This window comes from Bubalus kerabau, chromosome 4 (genome assembly GCF_029407905.1).
Source record: "Bubalus kerabau isolate K-KA32 ecotype Philippines breed swamp buffalo chromosome 4, PCC_UOA_SB_1v2, whole genome shotgun sequence".
NCBI classification, from domain to species: Eukaryota; Metazoa; Chordata; class Mammalia; order Artiodactyla; family Bovidae; genus Bubalus; species Bubalus kerabau.
This window is the reverse complement of record NC_073627.1, coordinates 15,971,527-15,990,212: the sequence shown is the minus strand read 5'-3', so window position 1 is coordinate 15,990,212 and position 18,686 is coordinate 15,971,527. Positions and strand designations below refer to the sequence as shown.

At 50.6% G+C, this 18,686-nt stretch overlaps 2 protein-coding genes across 4 annotated transcripts; one reads left to right on the top strand and one right to left on the bottom strand.

The window, feature by feature from the left end:
- Window positions 1–1,343: 1,343 nt before the first annotated feature.
- Window positions 1,344–5,092, top strand: PRR29 (proline rich 29). The gene is made up of 10 exons (XM_055579595.1): window positions 1,344–1,416; window positions 1,600–1,649; window positions 1,916–1,991; window positions 2,083–2,270; window positions 3,061–3,103; window positions 3,586–3,727; window positions 3,939–4,035; window positions 4,348–4,559; window positions 4,718–4,788; window positions 4,958–5,092. Exons 1-10 carry the CDS (start codon window positions 1,344–1,346, stop codon window positions 4,981–4,983), a joined length of 978 nt encoding a protein of 325 aa, XP_055435570.1. The 3' UTR covers window positions 4,984–5,092.
- Window positions 5,093–5,186: 94 nt separating this feature from the next.
- Window positions 5,187–17,486, bottom strand: LOC129648839 (intercellular adhesion molecule 2-like). Of its 3 annotated transcripts, XM_055575525.1 has the most exons (5): window positions 17,381–17,486; window positions 10,111–10,215; window positions 8,378–8,635; window positions 6,795–7,115; window positions 5,191–6,133 (listed from the first exon to the last, which is right to left on the bottom strand). In XM_055575525.1, exons 2-5 carry the CDS (start codon window positions 10,172–10,174, stop codon window positions 5,949–5,951), a joined length of 828 nt encoding a protein of 275 aa, XP_055431500.1. In that variant the 5' UTR covers window positions 10,175–10,215; window positions 17,381–17,486; the 3' UTR covers window positions 5,191–5,948. The 3 variants fall into 3 exon arrangements, with proteins under 3 accessions (XP_055431502.1, XP_055431501.1, XP_055431500.1); XM_055575527.1 differs by lacking the exons at window positions 10,111–10,215; window positions 17,381–17,486 and adding an exon at window positions 8,929–10,074 and having other exon boundaries at window positions 5,187–6,133; XM_055575526.1 differs by lacking the exon at window positions 10,111–10,215 and having other exon boundaries at window positions 5,188–6,133; window positions 17,381–17,481.
- Between the last annotated feature and the right edge of the window lie 1,200 nt (window positions 17,487–18,686).

Here is an 18,686-nt window from a genome sequence, read left to right as displayed (position 1 = left end):
CTACCTGGAATGAGGGTGGGCCTGGGACCACAGTGCCCCATCTCAGCTTGGTCACGGCTGTTGAAGCCAGAAGACCCCTGGGGACAGCTAATGCACTGCCCACAGTACCCCATCTCCCAGAGACAGGAAGAAGGTTTACTGACGAGGAGGTGCGAATGGCCTTTCTGGTTCTAGACACCAGGACTGCTGGGAAGGAGAACAGAACAGAAGTGGAGGGTGGGGGAAGGGCAGCTCCAGGGTGCTAATCCCAGCTTCCTGTCTGGATTTTCTTCGACTGCTGCTCAGGGCCTATCTTAGGATGGTCACAGCTGCCGAAATAGATCTCTCCCTTCACCTGTTCTTAAGCAAAGAAGACCTTGACAACTTCCTGTCGAAAGAATGCATGCTTTGGTAATTTTTAAAAGATAAGGGACAATAATGGGGGCACTGATGTTAAACTCCCCACTCTCCACTTTGGAGAAGTGGCTCACCTTGACCAGGGACCAGGGAGCAAACAGGAACCAGCCTTTTCCGCGAACTTGGTCGGTGTTTCCTTCCATGGTCTGCTCCAGAAGCTTCTCTTGGCCTGTAGGCCGGCCCTCTGATTCAGAGTGTGTGTCTGTGCTCAGTCATGTCTGACTCTTTGCAACCCCCATGGACGGCAGCCTGCCAGGCTCCTCTGTCCATGGGATTGTCCAGGCAAGAGTACTGGAGTGGGTTGCCATGCCCTTCTCCAGGGCATCTTCCCAACCCAGGGATCGAACCCTTGTCTCTTCCGTCTCCTGCACTGCAGGAGGATTCTCTACTGCTGAGCCTCAGAGCAAGAGATGTGGAGTAAACCCCCTGCCCTCCTTACTCACCTGCCCCTTGCCCCCAAGCCTGCTGCTGTATAATTCTCTACTCCTAACTCATTATCCTCGGAGAAGGCAATGGCACCCCACTCCGGTACTCTTGCCTGGAAAATCCCATGGATGGAGGAGCCTGGTGGGCTACAGTCCATGGGGTCACTAAGAGTCGGACACGACTGAGGGACTTCACTTTCACTTTCATTGGAGAAGGAAATGGCAACCCACTCGTGTTCTTGCCTTGAGAATCCCAGGGACAGGGGAGCCTGGTGGGCTGCCGTCTATGGGGTCGCACAGAGTCGGACACGACTGAAGCGACTTAGCAGCAGCAGCAGCAGCAACTCATCATCCTAGTCAATTGGGCTCTGGCCCCGAAAACCAAGTGTCCGAGGTGGGGTGGGCCTCCCCAGTCACTCATTTATTCATTCAACAAACACCACCCCCCAACCCTGCCCCGGCTCCCCAGGCCTGGTGCTGGGGATGCCCAAGGGTGTGAGATACAGCGTAGGATGAGACGCGATGTCCACAGAGCCCCAGCGCAGGGGTTTGGATATGGACATCTGGGAGAGAGTCCGGCCTCCGGAGCTGTCGGGTGAGAATCCCTGGGAACTTCTCCGTAGAGTTGGAGACAGCCGAGCAGGAGGCGGGGACTTAGGGCGAAAGCCCCGGGCACCAGAGTAGCGCAGGCAGGACCTGCGCATGCGTGGGAGGAGACTTTGGCGTCCTCCAGTGTCGTCAAGGTAACCGTGATCCCCGCAGCTGGCCATGGCCTCAGGAATTGGAAGGAGCTGGCGTCAACCCCCAGCGCAGACTGCAGCCCCGATGGTGAGGGCTGAGTCAGGGAGCGGAGCCTGCCTTTATCTGGACGGCCTTGTGGGCAGGCGAGGGTCTGGGGCTGAGTTGGGGAAATATTCCTGGAGGTTTGAAACCCTGGAGGGGTGGTGAGGAGAGAGACCCCAGCCAGAGAGGAAGAGACTTGACAGAGAACTGGAAGGCCGTGGGGGCGCAGAGAGGAGAAGGTCCTGCAGGTTTAGGGGCTCCCCATCCCTTCCCTGCCTGCCTGCCTGAGCCCCCCTCCCCCCCCCCCCCAGCCCTGGGTGACCATTCTGCAGCCCCTCCCGTGGACCATCCCACCTACATCCCCGCAGCCAGGCCGCGTGAAGGAAGGTGAGACTCCGGGAGTTCTCCATTTTGTACCCTGCTCTGCCCGGCACATTCTCTGGGCACCCCCCACCCGACCCATCCACTCCCGGGGCAGGACGCTGGGGAAATGACCCTGGCGTCACCAGCAAGGGCAGGGGAAGGGCTGGTGGGGGCCTGCTGAACTCCGGTCCCCTAGACCTGCTGGAGCTGATGCTGCTACAGAACGTTCAGATGAACCAGCTCTTTCTGAGTGGCCAGGTGGCAGCGGTGCTCAACCAGGGGCTTTCCTGGACTAACCCACAGGTGCGTTGCCTGGGAGTGGGGGTGGACTGCCAGAGCTGCCCACCTGCAGGGACAGAGGCGGGCAAACATTTGGGGTTCCCGCTATCTTGAGAGGAAAAAAGAAAATCAGGCAACAGAGGAGCCAAAAGTCAGCCCACATCTATGTGGCTTCTCTGTTTGGCATCTATTATGTGCCAGATAGCCATGCCATCCTCCATGGAGTAGAGGTAGGGGGTCCCAAAATCCAGACCACTCAGGTCTTGTGTTTAAAGATCCCCTGCAGTGCATCCCCCTCTGGACTCCCAGGGACAGAGAGGCTCCACTGTACCCTGGGACTATAGGGTACCTGATAAATTACTAGGGGCTCAATTGCTTTTGTTGAACAAGTGACTGAAGAAATGAATGACTATGAATACAAAGCAACTTTGGCTGTGACTGGTACAAATTGTGAGGGCCACCTGGTTGGGGTTCCTCAGAAGAGCACGTGGCCTTAGAACCAGCCCTTAAGAGCCAGGTAGAGGACCTGGAGAATCCCAGGGATGGGGGAGCCTGGTGGGCTGCTGTCTACTGGGTTGTACAGAGTCAGACACTACCGAAGCGACTTAGCAGCAGCAGCAGCAGCAGCAGCAGAGGAATTCCCTGGTGGTCCAGTGTTAGGACTACGAGCTTCCACTGCTGGAGAGCCCGGGGTTCAATCCCTGGTCAGGGAACTAAGATCCCAGAAGCTTCTTGGTGGGGCCAAAAAGAAAAAAAAAAGCAGGTAGGATTCTGATGCTTGAAGGAGGTGAGGGGTGTACAGTCCACCATCTAGGTGAACAGTGACAAAGTCAGAGACAGAATGGAGGAAACCTTGGGTACTTGTGTGTGTATGTGTGTCGGGGGTGGGGGGGGGGTACATGGGAGGAGCTCTAAGGAGGAGCCTTATTTAGCAGACGATAGGCACCCTGAGAGGTCTGCAGGAGTGACAGCTGGGTGGAGAGAGGATGCCAGTCAGCTTGGAGGGAGCAGAGAGGAGGTTCAAGGAGGGGCTGGTCAGAGGCAGAGGGAGACCCTGAGGAGCTGCTGCCATCCCATCCCTTCACCCCTCCCCTGCCGGCCCTGGAGGTGGGGATGGCCCTGGGATGAGCACCCCACCTCAACAGGGGCATAAGTGGATCAGGGACTGGGGCTTGAGATGGGCTGGGACCCGGAAGTCTTTACAGAAGTGCTTGCACCTGGACTAACCATCAATGGGAAACAAAGAAACTAAAAATAACTGCACGCATGCGCAGCTGGGGCACTTATGAACAAGAAGCTACAAAAAGGTCACAAATCAACTGCCGTTTCTGAGCTTCAGGGAGCAAAACAAGGGTACTGCGCACGATCCCTGCACACGGCACCACCAAGAGAGTGGGCGGACCACCTAAGCCACCCCTCCAGCCCAACCCACGCATCAGCCCGGAGCTTGGGCACCCGACAACTCTCATTCTCACTCTCTGGTGCGGCGTGAGGCCCAGTGAATCATCAGCCTGAATTCCTTGGCTGGCTTATTAAAATCTATTGATTAAAGAGTTGTATCCGACTCTTTGTGACCCCATGGACTATATGTCCATGGAATTCTCCAGGCCAGAATACTGGAGTGGGTAGCCATTCCCTTCTCCAGGGGATCTTCCCAACCCAGGGATCGAATCCAAGTCTCCCACATTGCAGGCGGATTCTTTACCAGCTGAGCCACCAGGGAAGCCCAAGAATACTGGAGTGGGTAGCCTATCCCTTGTCTATTAAAGAGTCCAGTGACCCTGGATCGGTAAGAGGGTGAGGCCAGGGGGACTCCTGGGCCCAGCTCTGGAGCCATATTTGGGTCCCTCCAGTCCCTGCTTGGCCACTTAGGAGCTGGGTAACCTTAGAAAAGCTGCTTAACCTGTGAGCCTCAGTTTTCCCACCTGCAGAATAAGGAATAAATGTCTCCAAAGTGCTTTGCTTGCTTGTCTTAAATGCTCAAAAAACAGGAGCCATTTTGAGCTGTGTATCCGAAGAAATAATTCAGAGGAATGGAGGACCAGGGGCAGGGAGAATCTGACGCTATATTGTCTCCCCTCCCATCTCGCACAATCCCCAGGTCTCCCTGGAGGTTCAACACCAGGAAGAGACAGAACCCCAGGAGGAGGGGCCTCTGGTTTTCCACCACCACTACCTGCCCTGCACCATGCCTGCCCTGGGCCCCCTGCTGCCCTGGCCAGGCCCTCTCCTTTCCCCTCCCCTACACCAGCCCCGCATGCAGGATTCAGCTGAGATTCAGCATCACCCTCCTGCGCCTGGAAAAAGGGGGGTGTAAGTGAGGCTGGGGGTCTGGGTGCTGCCAAGGCTTTGGTCCGGGGGTGGAAGAACTGACCAGGGTCTGTGGGTGGGGTAGGGAGACTTGCGGGTCAAATTGCAGAGGCCACTCTGAGAACTCTGATGGGGGGTTTCTTTTCCCTTCCCCATCTAAGGAGAGCGGTGCCCCCACCTCCACCGCCCAGTGCCACGGGAACTGTGGGTGCAGATGTACCTCCAGCTTCAGGTAGGGACCAGGTGGGTGGTCAGCAGGGCCCAGGCCGAGGCGTGGATCTGAAGGCTGGGAGGGCCGTGTGCCCTGAGGTGGGGGGCATGTCGAATTGTCATCATTACAGACAGCGGGTCTGTCCCCTTAACTCTTCCTTGGGGCCCACTGAGGATGCTTCTCCCCCCAGACTACTACGATGCTGAGAGCCCATAATGAGGACAGACAGCAGCCCTGGGGCCAGGCCAGCTTCATTGAAGAGTTGGAAACAGCCGCCCTGGACTCCTCATGTTCATCTCGTGCCTAACAATCCCTTTCTACACCTGGCAACCCTTCTTACCCCCCCATCCCCATACCCAACCAGGCCGTCTCCCCAGGGTGGATGAGTCCCATCTCCACCACACGGAGACCTTGAACCAACCTGATATCTGATCCGTGGTGAGAGCCCCTTAGAGCCCCGTCCAGGAACCAGAAGCCACGTGAGAGGCCAACCCTGTCACATTGATCACTGCCCCGGCTGGCAGAGGCCTGGGAGACGGAGCCCTCCCTCGAACTCCTCCCCTTCCCCTCTCTCTGGATGACCAGGGCTGTGGGATCTCCATTTGGCCCAATAACAGAACTGGAGGTAAGAGACGAGGACGGCTTAGGTTTCCATGGCTCTCAGAAGGCCCAGAGTGGCAGGGGAGGCCTGGCGGGAGGATCCCGGAGCCAAGCCATTGGGGCCCCCACACTCACCCCTGGATGCTGGCTCTGTTGGCAGAAGACAGAAGTCAGAGCCATGTCCTGGAGGGCCACGTGGGAACAGAGTGTCTCTCTGCCCCTCTGGGCCAGGGTGGGTCTCCCCACCCTCCCTCAGGAGGGAGTCACTCAGGGTCCCTGGGTGAGGTGCCTGGTGCCCCGGCGGGTCGGCCTGGGGGCACACCAGGGCCTGGGTTTGCTGGGGCTCAGGAAGGCCTCTGAAGGAGAGGGTGGAGGGAGGCTGAGGAGACATTTGGAGACAGAAGTTCAGCCAGACCTGGTGGCTCCCCTTCCTGGCCATTCCCAGGAGGCGACATGAAGGCACGGGGTTAAGTCCTGGTGTTTGTATTCAGGCTGCTTCACATGGTCCCTCAGCCAGGCCTGGACTGCAGCCTAAGCAGCCACACTGAGTTCCAAGGCTGGCATGACAGTGGCCACGCTGCTCATAGGGGCTGTGCCCGGTGGCTCCGTCTCAGCCTGCTCCAAGCGGCCTGCACTGGGTAATGACCTGTCCGCCCCCGGCGCCACTTCTCACTGAAGACAAAGCACACGAAGACGAATGTCACAAACAAGAGCAGCAGCACTATCACGATCGCCATGATCACCGTCTGGTTGTTGGGCTCAGGCTCTGGGGAGAGAAGGGGGAGAGGTCACAGAAGTCCTCCGGTCCCAGGTGCCTGGCTCCAGAGGGGCCGCTGTCTACCCGTCACCCACCCACCCACCCCTGGGCAGCCTGCTGTCACTCCGCATTGCAGGGATGAGTGGCAAATGGTGTTATCACTGGAGGGAAGGAGGACGGGGTCCGGGCCACCAGCCGGCCTCTGTGAGACCGTGAGGGCAGATGGACTCAGATGGTCCCCTTGCCATGCACTGCCAGACCTTATGGTCTGCGCTGTGGCGTGGTCCAGGCCAAGACCCTCCCTGGGCAGAGATGAGGGAGCTTCAGCCAAACTCTCTGAAGACAAAGAAGATCCTGGCCATCTAGGGCCACAGAAGCAGGACTCCAGGGGACCTTAGGGGTCAGTGAGGTCAAACTTATCATTGCAGAGAGGGGTCAAGGCCAGAGAGACGAGCTTGACTTGGTTAAGGTCAGCCAGCTCACTCATGACCAAGCAACTAGTCAGGGTCCAAGCTAGGAACTCGCCAGGAGCTCCAGGGAACCCCAGGGATCAAGTGCCGTTTCCCCGAGTGCCTCACCTGAGCTGGCAGAGAGTGGGGCGAAGGCGTTTTCTTCCCCTGAAGGGCTGAAAGCGAATGTCCCCCCTCCTGATCTGTGGGCTCCCCCTCACCTTTGACTTCAAGCCTCTGGGGATCTGAGACTCTGTGGACAAGGCCACCGCCACGAGAGCGCAGGTCCATCTGGGCCTCGCACGAGAAGTTATGGTGGCCGTCTTCCCTGTGAGCTGTGGTGTTGTGGGTGACCACGGCATCTTGGGGGAAGGGTGCTGTCCCCACAAAGGTGTGATTGTACAAGACCTCAGTACCACGGAGCAGGGTGACAGTGAGGCCTTCGAGGGGTGCCACGGCGGGGACCAGGCACTCGATGGTGAACAGTGTCCCTACGGCCACTGAGGTGTGCGACAGCGTCAGCAGCACTTGCTTTGGAGGGTCTGCAGGAAAGCGGAAGGGAGGTCTGCTCAGGATGGGGGTGCAGCTCGGGCAGGCCCCACCCCACCCAGACCATCCCCTGTGACCACGGTGTTCTCAGGAAGTGGGCTGGGGTTGGACGGAGGAAGCAGTTCAGGGTGAACGATGTCCTGGGTGGTAGTTTCAGGGACCTGATGACTTCTGCAATGGACAAGAATGGAGGTGCCCTGGTGTCTCCAAAGAAAAGGTTCAGAGTCTGTTCAGTCTACTAGAAAGATAAAAAAGTTTTGGTTGTGTCTCTTTCCTCTCCATAAATTCAAGAGAAATTTCAAAAATGAAACAGTTGGGTAGTTTTGTTGAGAGAGACTTAGAAGGGAGTACTCACTGGAATGGGGCCATGAATTGTGAGGGTCTTCAGAGGTGGGGGCAAGAGTCAGAACTGCCTTGGTTTTCAGGATCAGGGTTAAAACATTGCTCTCCCTTAGATATTAAACTCCATGGTTCCCTGAGTTTCCTTTTTTTTTTTTTTTTTAAATCCAAGATTTATTTCTTTGGTTGTGCCAGGTCTTAATTGTGGTATGTGGGATCTAGTTCCCTGACCAGGGACCAAACCTGGGTCCCCTCCATTTGGAGTGCATAGTCTTAGCCAATGGACAACCAAGACATCTCCCTGGGTTCATTTTTGAACTAGAATACCTAGCCCGCATTACCCCAGGATAATGTGGTAGATTTAGGACATCTTTCTCCTCATTTGTCCACTGATGTCAGTTCTGAGCGATACCCTGGGTGCTGAGCTTCCAGGAGAACCCTGGTCTCTCCATGGTCTCTGTGGCCTATGGACAGGTGTGTGTGTGTGATGGTCACACATTTGGAAAGGGCCGTCAGGGGAACATAAGACCACAACCCTCTCTCCAGGAGGTGAATGGGTTATTGTAGAGTGTGCCAGCCCTCCTGATGCAGTCCCTGTTGCTTGTCAGGGGATGTGGGGTGTTCTGGTGATGGGGGTGCTCTCCAGCTGGGAGGAGATTCTGGGAAACGAATTTTAGGTTTGTCTAAACCTTGCTTGGATTGCTGCTTCTGAGCAAATCTCAAAATCCCAGTTGCTGGCAGGGTTCGAGGAGGCCAGGGGAGGGTGTGAGCAGATTCTGAGCCTGTGCCTGGATCTGAAGCCCAGGGAGGTGCAGGCCATAGGAGAGTGCCCAGGAGCAGTGACAGAGCAGCTCGTTGTGGGTTTGCAGACACAGGCTCCGGCCTCGGGGAGCAGGGCCCCGTGGGCGACACTCACAGAACACGGTGATGTTGAAAACTCTGGTCTCCTGCTTGCCGGCGCAGATGAAACTGCACAGGAGCTGCTCATCCTTGGAGATGTTGTAGACCCTGAACAGCTTCCACTGAGCCTGGCTCTCCAGGACAGTCTTGTTTAGGTCTGTCTCCAGAACAAGTTTCTTGGGGTCCGTACAGCTGGCAGTGCAATTAATCACTTGAACCTCTCCAGACCCCACCATCAGGTGCTCTGGCCCCTCGAACGCCTTCTCACCAGACCCTGGAAGGACACAAAACACTGCTCAGCGGACACCCCCGCTGCCCTGCCCGGCGTGGCTGCCCACATGCGCAGTCTCATCAGTGGGTCCCTTCTGCTCCTCCCTCTGTTCAGACATTACTGCCTCTGGTCTAGACCAAGGGGGATGCTCCCTAGCTGTCTCCCTGCTCCTGACTGCTCTTCCAGCTTGTCCCCTCCAGGTGAGTCTTCCTCATGCACATCTTCTATCCCCATGGAGATTATATTCGAACTCGCCCCCCAGCCCAAATCACCCCTCCTCTGAAGGCCTCCCTGACCTGGAGGTGGATGGTGTCCCCTCAGGCCCCATGTGCATGAGTTCAGCTCCTCCCTCACTCCTTGCCTCTCTCCTGCAAATCCTTGTAGAATACCAGCTGTGTAGCAGGCACTGTTCTAGGCTCTGGGGAGCCATCAGAGACTGAAGAAATTCAAAGGTTGTCCTTGTGGAGCTCGCGCTGCTGCAAAGGACGCAGAGTAACCAACAAGCGAACTAGCCAGCCTTTCAATTGGTGGGAAGCGCCCCAGAAAGGAAAGAGGGAGTTGGGTGGGGCTGAGTCATTAAATACTGTGCTCAGGACAGGTTTCATGGAAACAGTGACATTTGAGGAAAGGAGGAAGGAAATGGGGGGAGCTTGGCTGCCAGGTGTCTGCAGAGGGCAGAAAACCAGCAGCGCCAAGACCCTGGGGGAGAAGACACCAGGATGGCTGGAGCCCAGCGAGGAAGAAGGCCAAGAATCGGAACTGATCTCGGCCAACTGGGCCTGTGCTCTGTCCTGTGTTCCCACCACACCCGCACGCCCACATCTAGCCCTCAGCTGGGGAAAGAGAAAGGTTCTCTAGGGAGAGAGAGAGAGCTGCCTTTGAATCCCGAGTTTGCCAGCTCTGTGGCCTTGGGCAAAGTGCTTTCCTTTTCTGAGCCTCAGTTTCTCCATCTGTCAAATGGGCTAGTAATCCCTTTCCTGCATGGTCGTCATGAAGGCACCTGACAGGTTTTCCAAAACAGAGTGCTCACACCTGGAGGCATTCTCCTTCCCTGTCCCCTGGGCCACCCAGAAGGGGCTTCGTTTGCACATTGATGGTCAGCAGAAGACGATGCCCTCCACTGATCTCTGCTGTCCACTGGCCACCTCTGAAGACCCGCTGGGACGTTCCCTTACTTTCCCTTGAGCCCCAGCCTCCTTGGTCTCCCATCAGTCTCCACGACCTGCCACATCCACACACTGAAGTTACGGGGCCTGTTCAACCCAAAGTGTGAAGGCCAGGTCCCCCATCTGCTGCCCCGGGGTCATGGGGTCATGGGGAAATCAGGCTTGCATAGCATCCCACACCCGTGGTGGGCAGTTGCTGTCCTCAAAGCCTCAGCGACTTCTGGACCAGGACCCCCTTCTCCACACGGCACCAGGGGAACAGGCGCCCTAACCTCTGGCGGGAACACACCCAGTCTGGACCCCCAGGCTCACCTTGGCAGCAGAGCAGGACGAGAAAGGCTGTGAGCGCTCCCCAGCCACCAAAAGTGGACATCATGGGTGGTGTCCGCAGGCTCACAGGGAACAGCTGAGGACTGCCTAGAGAGGTGAAGGGCTCTGGTCAGGCAGGCAGCGGGGAGGACTTGTAGCTGCAGTCCTGAACCCCCAGCCTCTGGAAGCTGATGACCACATTTTCTCTCATTATCTGAGTGGTCTTGGGGATGCCACCTGCAAGGCCAACTCCCAGGGCCACAGGTCTGCAAGAAGCTGGGCAGAGGAAGCCAGGAGCCAGCTGATAAGCGGGACATACCTAGTCCTCCTGGCACGCTGCCATCAGGGGTGGACAGGCACCCGGGGCCCATGTGTGTGTGATGCCTGTGCACACGGGGCATTGACCGCTACAAGCCCCAAATCTGGAGAGCCCTGAATCCCACAGGACACTTTTTTGGTGTCAACAAGGGAGGGACTTTCCAAGTCGGAAAGAGGGTTTGGGAGGCGATAGCTGGACATTCTCCCCTGTCCTCTGCCCCTTCCCTTTTAGATTTCTGGTGATGCACACGGTCCCCAGGCACTTTCTTGTCTGTTTTCTTAGCTACATGTGATTTCATGTTACTAATTCAAGGAGGAAGGAAAAGGAAACCAACATTTCACTGATGCCTATTCTCTGTTAGGGACTAAATTAAGGGTTTAATATATTGTCTCATTATCACACCAAATCTAGCCATGTTGATTGTGCATCTGAGGAAGTTCAGGGCTCAGGTGAATTACTAACTTGCCTAAATCACAACGATATTAGGTGATGGAACTGCGGTGAGAATTTAGGAATGAGGAGTGGTTGGTTGGAGAATTGGTGGTTGCCAGGGATTAAAGGGAGGGAGACATGGACTGAAAGAGCAGAGAGGACTTTAGGACGGGGAAGCTGCTCTGTTGGCTACTACAATGGTGCATACGTGTCAGCACACACGTGCCCAAACCCACAGAATGTACACACCAAGACTGAACCGTGATGTCCACTATGATCTTTGTGTGATAATGATGTGTCAATGCAGGCTCATCAGTCAGGAGAAATGGACCACTCTGGTGGGGGATGTTGGTAACAGGAGAAGCTGTGCATGTGTGGGAACAGGAGGTATGTGGCAAGTTTCTACTTCCCCTAAGTTTTGCTCTTAGCCTAAAACTGCTCTTCTAAAAAGAAGTCTACTAAAAAAATGGAGGTAGTGGAGGACAGAGGAGCTGGTGTGTTACAGTCCATGGGGTTGAAAGAGTCGCCACGACTTAGAGACTGAACAACGACAGAAAAATAGCTCAAACACACCACCCTGGAGGGCAGCCTTCTGGGTCAGGATGCTTGTCAGCCATGGATGGTTGTTGCAAATGCAGGCTTTTCTGACTTCCCTGGTGGTCCATTCATTAAGACTCTGCTTCCGAGTGTTTGATCCCTGGTCTAGGGAACTAACATTCCATATGGGCGCTCCATATGTGCGTGGCATAGCCAAAAATAAAGAAACTGCAGGTTTTTAAACTCCATTTTTAGCAGGTTTAGAGGAAGTCATTTACTCGGTCATGTCTAAATTTTTATCTCGAATTACATTTTTAAAATATGTATTTACTTGGCTGCACCAAGTCTTAGTTCTGGCATGCGGGATCTAGTTCCCTGACCAGGGTTGGAACCCAGACCCCATGCATTGGAAACTCAAAGTCTTAGCCACTGGACCACCAGGGAATTTCCTCCGAGTACACTTTAAAAGATATTTAAACACAAAACCCAGTTCTACATTGTTTATGAGACACATCTAATGAGTAAGAGTGTGGAATGGTGGAATGAAAAAAGATATACCAGGCAAAAGCTAACCAAAAGAAAAGCCGGGAAAGGTTTATTCATATCAAAGAAGAAGGAATTTTAAGACAAAAAATATTTATGAGGGATACAATGAGTACCTAGATTAAACGGTCAACTCATACAGAAATTATAATTGTTGTAAACTTGTAAGCACTTAGCTTGAAGGAACACCAAAGAGATAAAACCATCATCATAGCAAGAAATTTTAATACAACATCTCTCTGTTATGAATAATGAAGCAAATGTGAAAAGACGCTCAGCATCATTCATCATGAGGGAAAGGCACATCAAAGCCACAATGAGACATCACCCCACCACTGTCAGAATGGTTATCATCAAAGACAACAAATAAAAACATTGGCAAGGGTGTGGAGAAAAGGGAGCCCTCGTGTCCTCCTGGTGGGATTGTAGATTGGTGCGAATGCTGTGGAGAAACGTGTGGGAGTGCCTCAAAAATTAAAAATAGAACTGCCGTATGATCCAGCAATTTCACTTTCTGGGTATTCTCCTGAAAAAAACAAAAGCACTAATTCGACAACATATATGCGCACCAATGTCCACTGTGGCGTTATTTCCAATAGCCAACACGTGAAAGCCACCTGAATGTTCATCCATAGATGCATGAATAAAGATGTGTTTGGTATAACTACACAACGGAATATTATTCAGCCATAAAGAATGAAATCTTGCCATTTTCGACAACACGGACAGACCTGGAGGGTATTATCCCAAGTGCAATGACCCAGACAGAGACAGACAAGTACCATATGATCTCACATATATGCAGAATCTGAAAAACAAAACAAACAAAACCAAAACCAGGCTCCTATATATAGAAAACAAATGGGTGGTTGCTGGAGGCGAAGGGGCCGAGCAGGGTCCAAAATAGATGAATGGGATTAAGAGGGGCAAAGCACCAATTACAGAGTAAGCCACAGGGATGTAATACAGCATGAGGAATATGGTCAGTAATATCGGAATAACTTTGTATGGAAGCAGGTGGATACTAGACTTATTGTGATAACTGCATAATGTAGGCAAATACCAAACCACTGTGTAGAACACCTGAAGGTTACATAATACTGTATATTATAAGCCAGTCTAAAAATATGAAGTAATGTCTCTTGCAATTCACAAAAGAAGAAGACTATAGATTCATAGAAACAGAAAGCAGAACAGTGGTTGCCAGGGCCTGGGGGCAGGGGGAAATGGTGAGTTGTTTGCTTAATGGGTATAGACTTTCAGTTTTGTGAGATAAAAAAAGTTTTGAGATCCATCGTGAAACAATGTGAATGTAACCCAACCAAATTTACATTTAAAAAGAGTTATGTGGTGTATTTTGTGTTGGGTGTATTTTACCATAATTGAACATTTAATTTACACAACGTTGTAAATCTTCAATAAGCTTAAAAATTCAAAACTTACAAAAATTAAAAACTTATGAATCGTTTATGCCAAGAAATATGAACCCAAGTAGAACAAGTCTTAGAAAAAGTCAGTTCGGTTCAGTGGCTCAGTCGTGTCTGACTCTTTGTGGACACGCAAAAGGTACCTAACTTGATTGAAGAAGAAATAAAAAGCCTGAACAGTTTTACAACTATTATAGAAATTACATCCATAATTTGAAATCTCCCCACAAAGGAAGTATCAAGTCTAGATAGCATTACAGAAGTTTAAGTAGGGATCATTTTAATCTTACAAAAACTCTCTCTGAGAATGAAAATAGCAGGAACACGCTGTCTTTCTAAGAGGCCGGTGGAACCTTAATGCCAAAATGAGACAAGAATAGGATGAAATAGAAAAATTAGAAGCCAGTGTCACTCGTGAATACAAATGCAAAATAAAAACACAAACAAACCAAATCTAGCCATGTGTTAAAAACATTAGACATCATATCCAAGTTAGGCTTAGCTATGAAAAGCTGGTCGCACGATAGAAGAGAAAGCTGCAAATGTCATTTATTATTGTCGGGAATAGTAAACTTTGGTGCTTTATGTCACGATACTTCTGCCCTGCTCTGGAATCCTCTGTATTTACAGCAGATAATTTCCTGCAACCTGAGACTCACCTTATGTTCCATGACCCCACCTCAAGTTTATACCATGTTTCCTTTTTGCTTTTTTGCCTCAGGGTCTTCTTCAATGCTTTAGGAGTCACTTAGATACCTGCTAGTGTTTCTTAGAAGCCTAGGAGTGTCAAGTTCCCTAACATGAAACCCTCAACCAAGGAGAGGCCAAGAGCTAGGAGAAACATGGCCCAGCCTCTTTCTTTTGGGGTGGCAGTTCTAGCCAGCATCCTGTAGACCTATCAGAGATTCTGAAAGGCTTCAACTCCCTTTGCTTACACCCGCAACATCAGTTATGCATCTTCTATTGGCTTTCTCTCCCCTGGTTCAGCCTTCTTCCTTCACTCCCTACTTCCTGGCCTCAATCATTAAGTAATCTACCTGAACTGAAGTCCTTGTTGCAGGCTCTGCTCTGAAGGAGTCCAAACTAAAATCTTATGTTACAGATTTAGGAAGAAAAAACATATGATCATCTTAACAGATCTAGGAAAAAAAATGATGACATTCAATATTCTTTCACGATAAAACCTCTTAGCAGACTAGAAGGAAATATCCTTAACATAATAAAGGAAACTCAGAAAAAGTTTGCATGTGTACTATTATTTTTTTAACATCTGTATTATCTTTTTAATGAGTACATCTTCAGAGTAATTCCTTTAAACTCTGGAACCAAACAAGGATGCCCACTATCTTTGCTTGTATGTTAACATTTTACCAGGTATCCTAGACAATATAGTAAGACAAGAAAAAGAAATTAAAGGCCTAGGGATGGGAAAAGAGCAAAATCCTCAGTATTTTCATATGATATGGTGGCCTAGATAGAACATTCAAATGAATGATTCAAAATAATCAGAGATTTTAGCAAGACAGCTAGCTGTAAGATGAATATCCAAAAAGAATTGCTTTTGTATAGAACAGTAACATACAAAAATGTAATTTAGGACTTCCCTGGTGGTCCGGTGGTTAAGACTCTGCACTTACACTCCAGGGGCCACAGGTTTGATCCCTGGTCAGGGAAGTTCTGCATGTTGCACAGAGCATCCAGGAAAGAAAAGTAATTTTAAAAGCACACTATGTTATAGCAGCAAAAAGATAGAAGTGATACATATACAGAAACAAAAAGATAGCAGAATATAAGACTTAAAGTCAGAAAGTTCTAAAACACAATTGAAAGACATTGAACACAATTTAAATAAATGTAGAACCCGCCCATGTTCGTGACTAAGGGATTCAATATTATAATGAGGACAATTCTCTTCCTATAGATTTAATGCAATTCTAATAGATCCCAATAAGGGATTTCATGGAAAACAAAAGATGATTCTAAACCTTATTATGGAAAGAACAAAAGGACCAAGACACCCCTAAAGGAGAATAAAATGAGGGGATTTGCCCTACTAGATATGAAGACTGACTATAAAATATAATTTTAGTGTAGATGAAGGCAAATTAACCAGTGGAACAGTGAAGTGCCCAGAAATAGTCTTGCGTGAAACTCACACCCCACAAACATGGCCCTGGAGATCACTGGGTGGAGAGGGAGATAAAAATGAATGATGCTTGATCAGCTGGTCAACTATGTGGAGAAAAAAGATGGGAAATGTATCCCCACATTGCTCCCTTCATTGGGAGGGATGTATCCCTTCATTCCTCACCTGGAATGAAGAAATCAATTCTATCTAATTTAAAGATTTACATGTAAAAGAACACTTTAAAAACTTTGATAAGAAAATATATATATTTAGTCACTCAGTCGTGTCCAACTCTGTGACCCAGTGGACTGTAGACTGCCAGGCTCCACTGTTCATGGGATTTCCCAGGCGGGAATACTGGAGTGGGTTGCCATTTCCTACTTCAGGAGATCTTCCTGACCCAGGGGTCAAACCCTTGGCTCCTGCAGTGGATCCTGTGTTGCAGACAAATTCTTTACCTGCTGAGCCACCAGGGAAATCCATAAAAAAATATAGGAGAGTATGTTTATGTCCTTGGGGCAAGGAAGGATTTCCTAAGCAAGACCTCAAGATCACCACTGCTAGAAAAAACAACTGATAATTTTGAGTATATTAAAGACATGATGAACATTTCAAAGAAAACAAAATGTCTCGGAGCAAGGGAAATTAAAACCACAATGAGGAACCACTTCATATCTACTAGATTGGCAGAAGTTAAGAAAGTCGACAAGACCAATTGTTGGAGAGGCTGTGGGTCGATAGGAACTCATATGTTGCTGGTGAGAGTGTATTTTGGTTCTCTGAGAAATAATCAGGCATTTTCTTCTAATGCTGAATAGTGCCATTCCGTATAACCCACAATTCCACCCTTAGATATATGCCCTAGAGAAACTCTTGCACTAAGAACCAGAAGACCTGTCTCCTTCTTACTATCTGTATGACCCTGAGCAAGTCGCTTTAATCTCTGGGTGCCTCAGTTTTCTCTTCTGTAAAATGGGATTAACCATAGCACATTCCTTATGGGCATAGTGTGTGGATTAAACTAATTAAATGACAATATTAACAAGTATTCCAAACAGTAGCTGGCACACAGTATATGTTATATAACTATTACATAAAATGAAATAAATGCATGTGTGATAAAGCACGTATATGTGATAAAGCACTAAATTAAAGAAAGAATCAAGAGAAGAATAGAAACAGACTTCGGGAGGGTGGTTACTGATGTCTGGGTGGAGCTGAGTAGCACAGCAGGTAGATGGAAAGTTTAGTGGTAGTTCGTCCTTGGGTTGAGTGTTGGGTTCAGGGCTGATCGTTATATTATCTTACTGTGCAATGCACATGCATGTTACATAGATGTGTTCATTATGTATCACATATTAAATTTTACAAAAAGAATACAAAGGGAAAAGAGAAATTCCTACATATCTAGAAAGAAGAGGCTGCTTGAGACTATGAGCCACAGGGTAGGAAAGTCCCTTCTAACCAGGTAGGACTTCATTGAATGGGATTCATCAGGAACCTTGGGTGTGACCCCAAGAGGCTGGGGACTATACTTGTCCCCTAAGCAGCTCTGAGCTCAGTCCAGATGACCTGGACCCACGTGGGCCATGGCGGGAAGGCAGCTCCACGCTTCTAAGACAGTTGTGTGGTTGATAGAGCAGGAGAGGAAGAGAAAGGACAAAAAGAGAAAATAACCACAAAGCAATAGGCTGTTGGACTCAGAGAGATGGCTGGCTGAGCTCCTCATGCAACGACCAACCAGCCGGAGGAAATTTTTAGTAACTGCAGCCCCTGGGCTTATGGGGAGACAGGGAGAGAGAGAGAACAAGAACTCAAATGTTGATTGACAGTCTATCCCAAGCCCTTTCCACTCTGCCAAAAGGGAAGCAGGGAGCATCACCTTACCTTTATCAGCAAACAGGTGATGCCGTGATGGGTAAACAGGGTGGCCGAGGTCCAGCTTCCAGCAGCCGTTGTTCCCTGGGCTGCTGCTGGTTCAACAAGTGTTGCCTGGTTTTTCACTGATTTCCCTTCTCAGAAGTCACGTGCTTCCTGTCTCAGCTCTGACCTCATACTAACATCACTTTCTGTTTATTACTTCTTGTTTTAAATCCCGATAAATATATACCGGGGCTTCCCAGGTGGCTCATTGTTTAAGGATCCGCCTGCCAATGAAGGAGCCGATTCCTGAGTCAGGAAGATCCCCTGGAGAATGAAATGACACCCCACTCCAGTGTTCTTTCCGGGAACCCCCAAGGACAGAGGAGTCTGGTGGGGTATAGTGCATGGAGTCCCAAATAGTCAGACATGACTGAGCATGCACGCATGCATTCAAGGGACCAAGACAGTTGAGGCCACACAAGCTGAAGACTCCCTGGTTGGGGATCTTAGTTCCTCAACCAGGAATTAAGCTCGGGTCAGAGCAGTGAAACTGCTACTCATCACTGGACCAGCAGGAAATTCCCTCTGCACTCTTTTTTTTTGATGTGTGGTTTCTGTGCTCCTGGGAGCCTTGGATGAATGAGACAGATCCGGGATGAGTCACCCTCTGAACCCCTGCAGGAGGCTTGTCAACATCAGGGAGCAGGGTCTTCCCTGTATACGACATCCCCAACCACCAAACTCTTCTACTTACACCTAAGAACGATTGTGTTCTGAGATCTTTTCACATCCGCCACTTCACCTAACAATTAAAAAAAACCCTCCCCTGGCAGAGTAGCTTTGTACCAAGAGGCAGAGTTTCAGAGCAGCCAGCTGGGCTCACCCACAAGCAGAGGTTTTGCTCTCACAGGCCTGCCACTCAGCGCCTGCCACTGAAAGTCCTGGCTTAGGAAAGACACAAATAAGTATGTGTCTGGGACTTTGGCGGTGGCCGACTGGTAAAGAGTCCGCCTGCCGATGCAGGAGATGCAAGAGGCTGGAGTTCAATCACTGGGTAGGACTATCCCCCAGAAGAGGGAATGGCAACCCATTCCATATTCTTGCCTGGGGAATCCCTGGACAGATAACCCTGGCGGACTACAGTCCAAGGGGTTGCAAAGAGTCGGACACGACTGAAGAGACTGAGCACAGCACAGACAGAGCAAGGGCAGGGAGAGTCTGACACTGTGTCCCCTTCCATTTGCACAACCCTCAGCTCTCCCTGGAGGGTCAACAGGAGGAGGAGATGCAACCACAGGAGGAGGGCCCTCTGGGTTTCCACCACCACTAC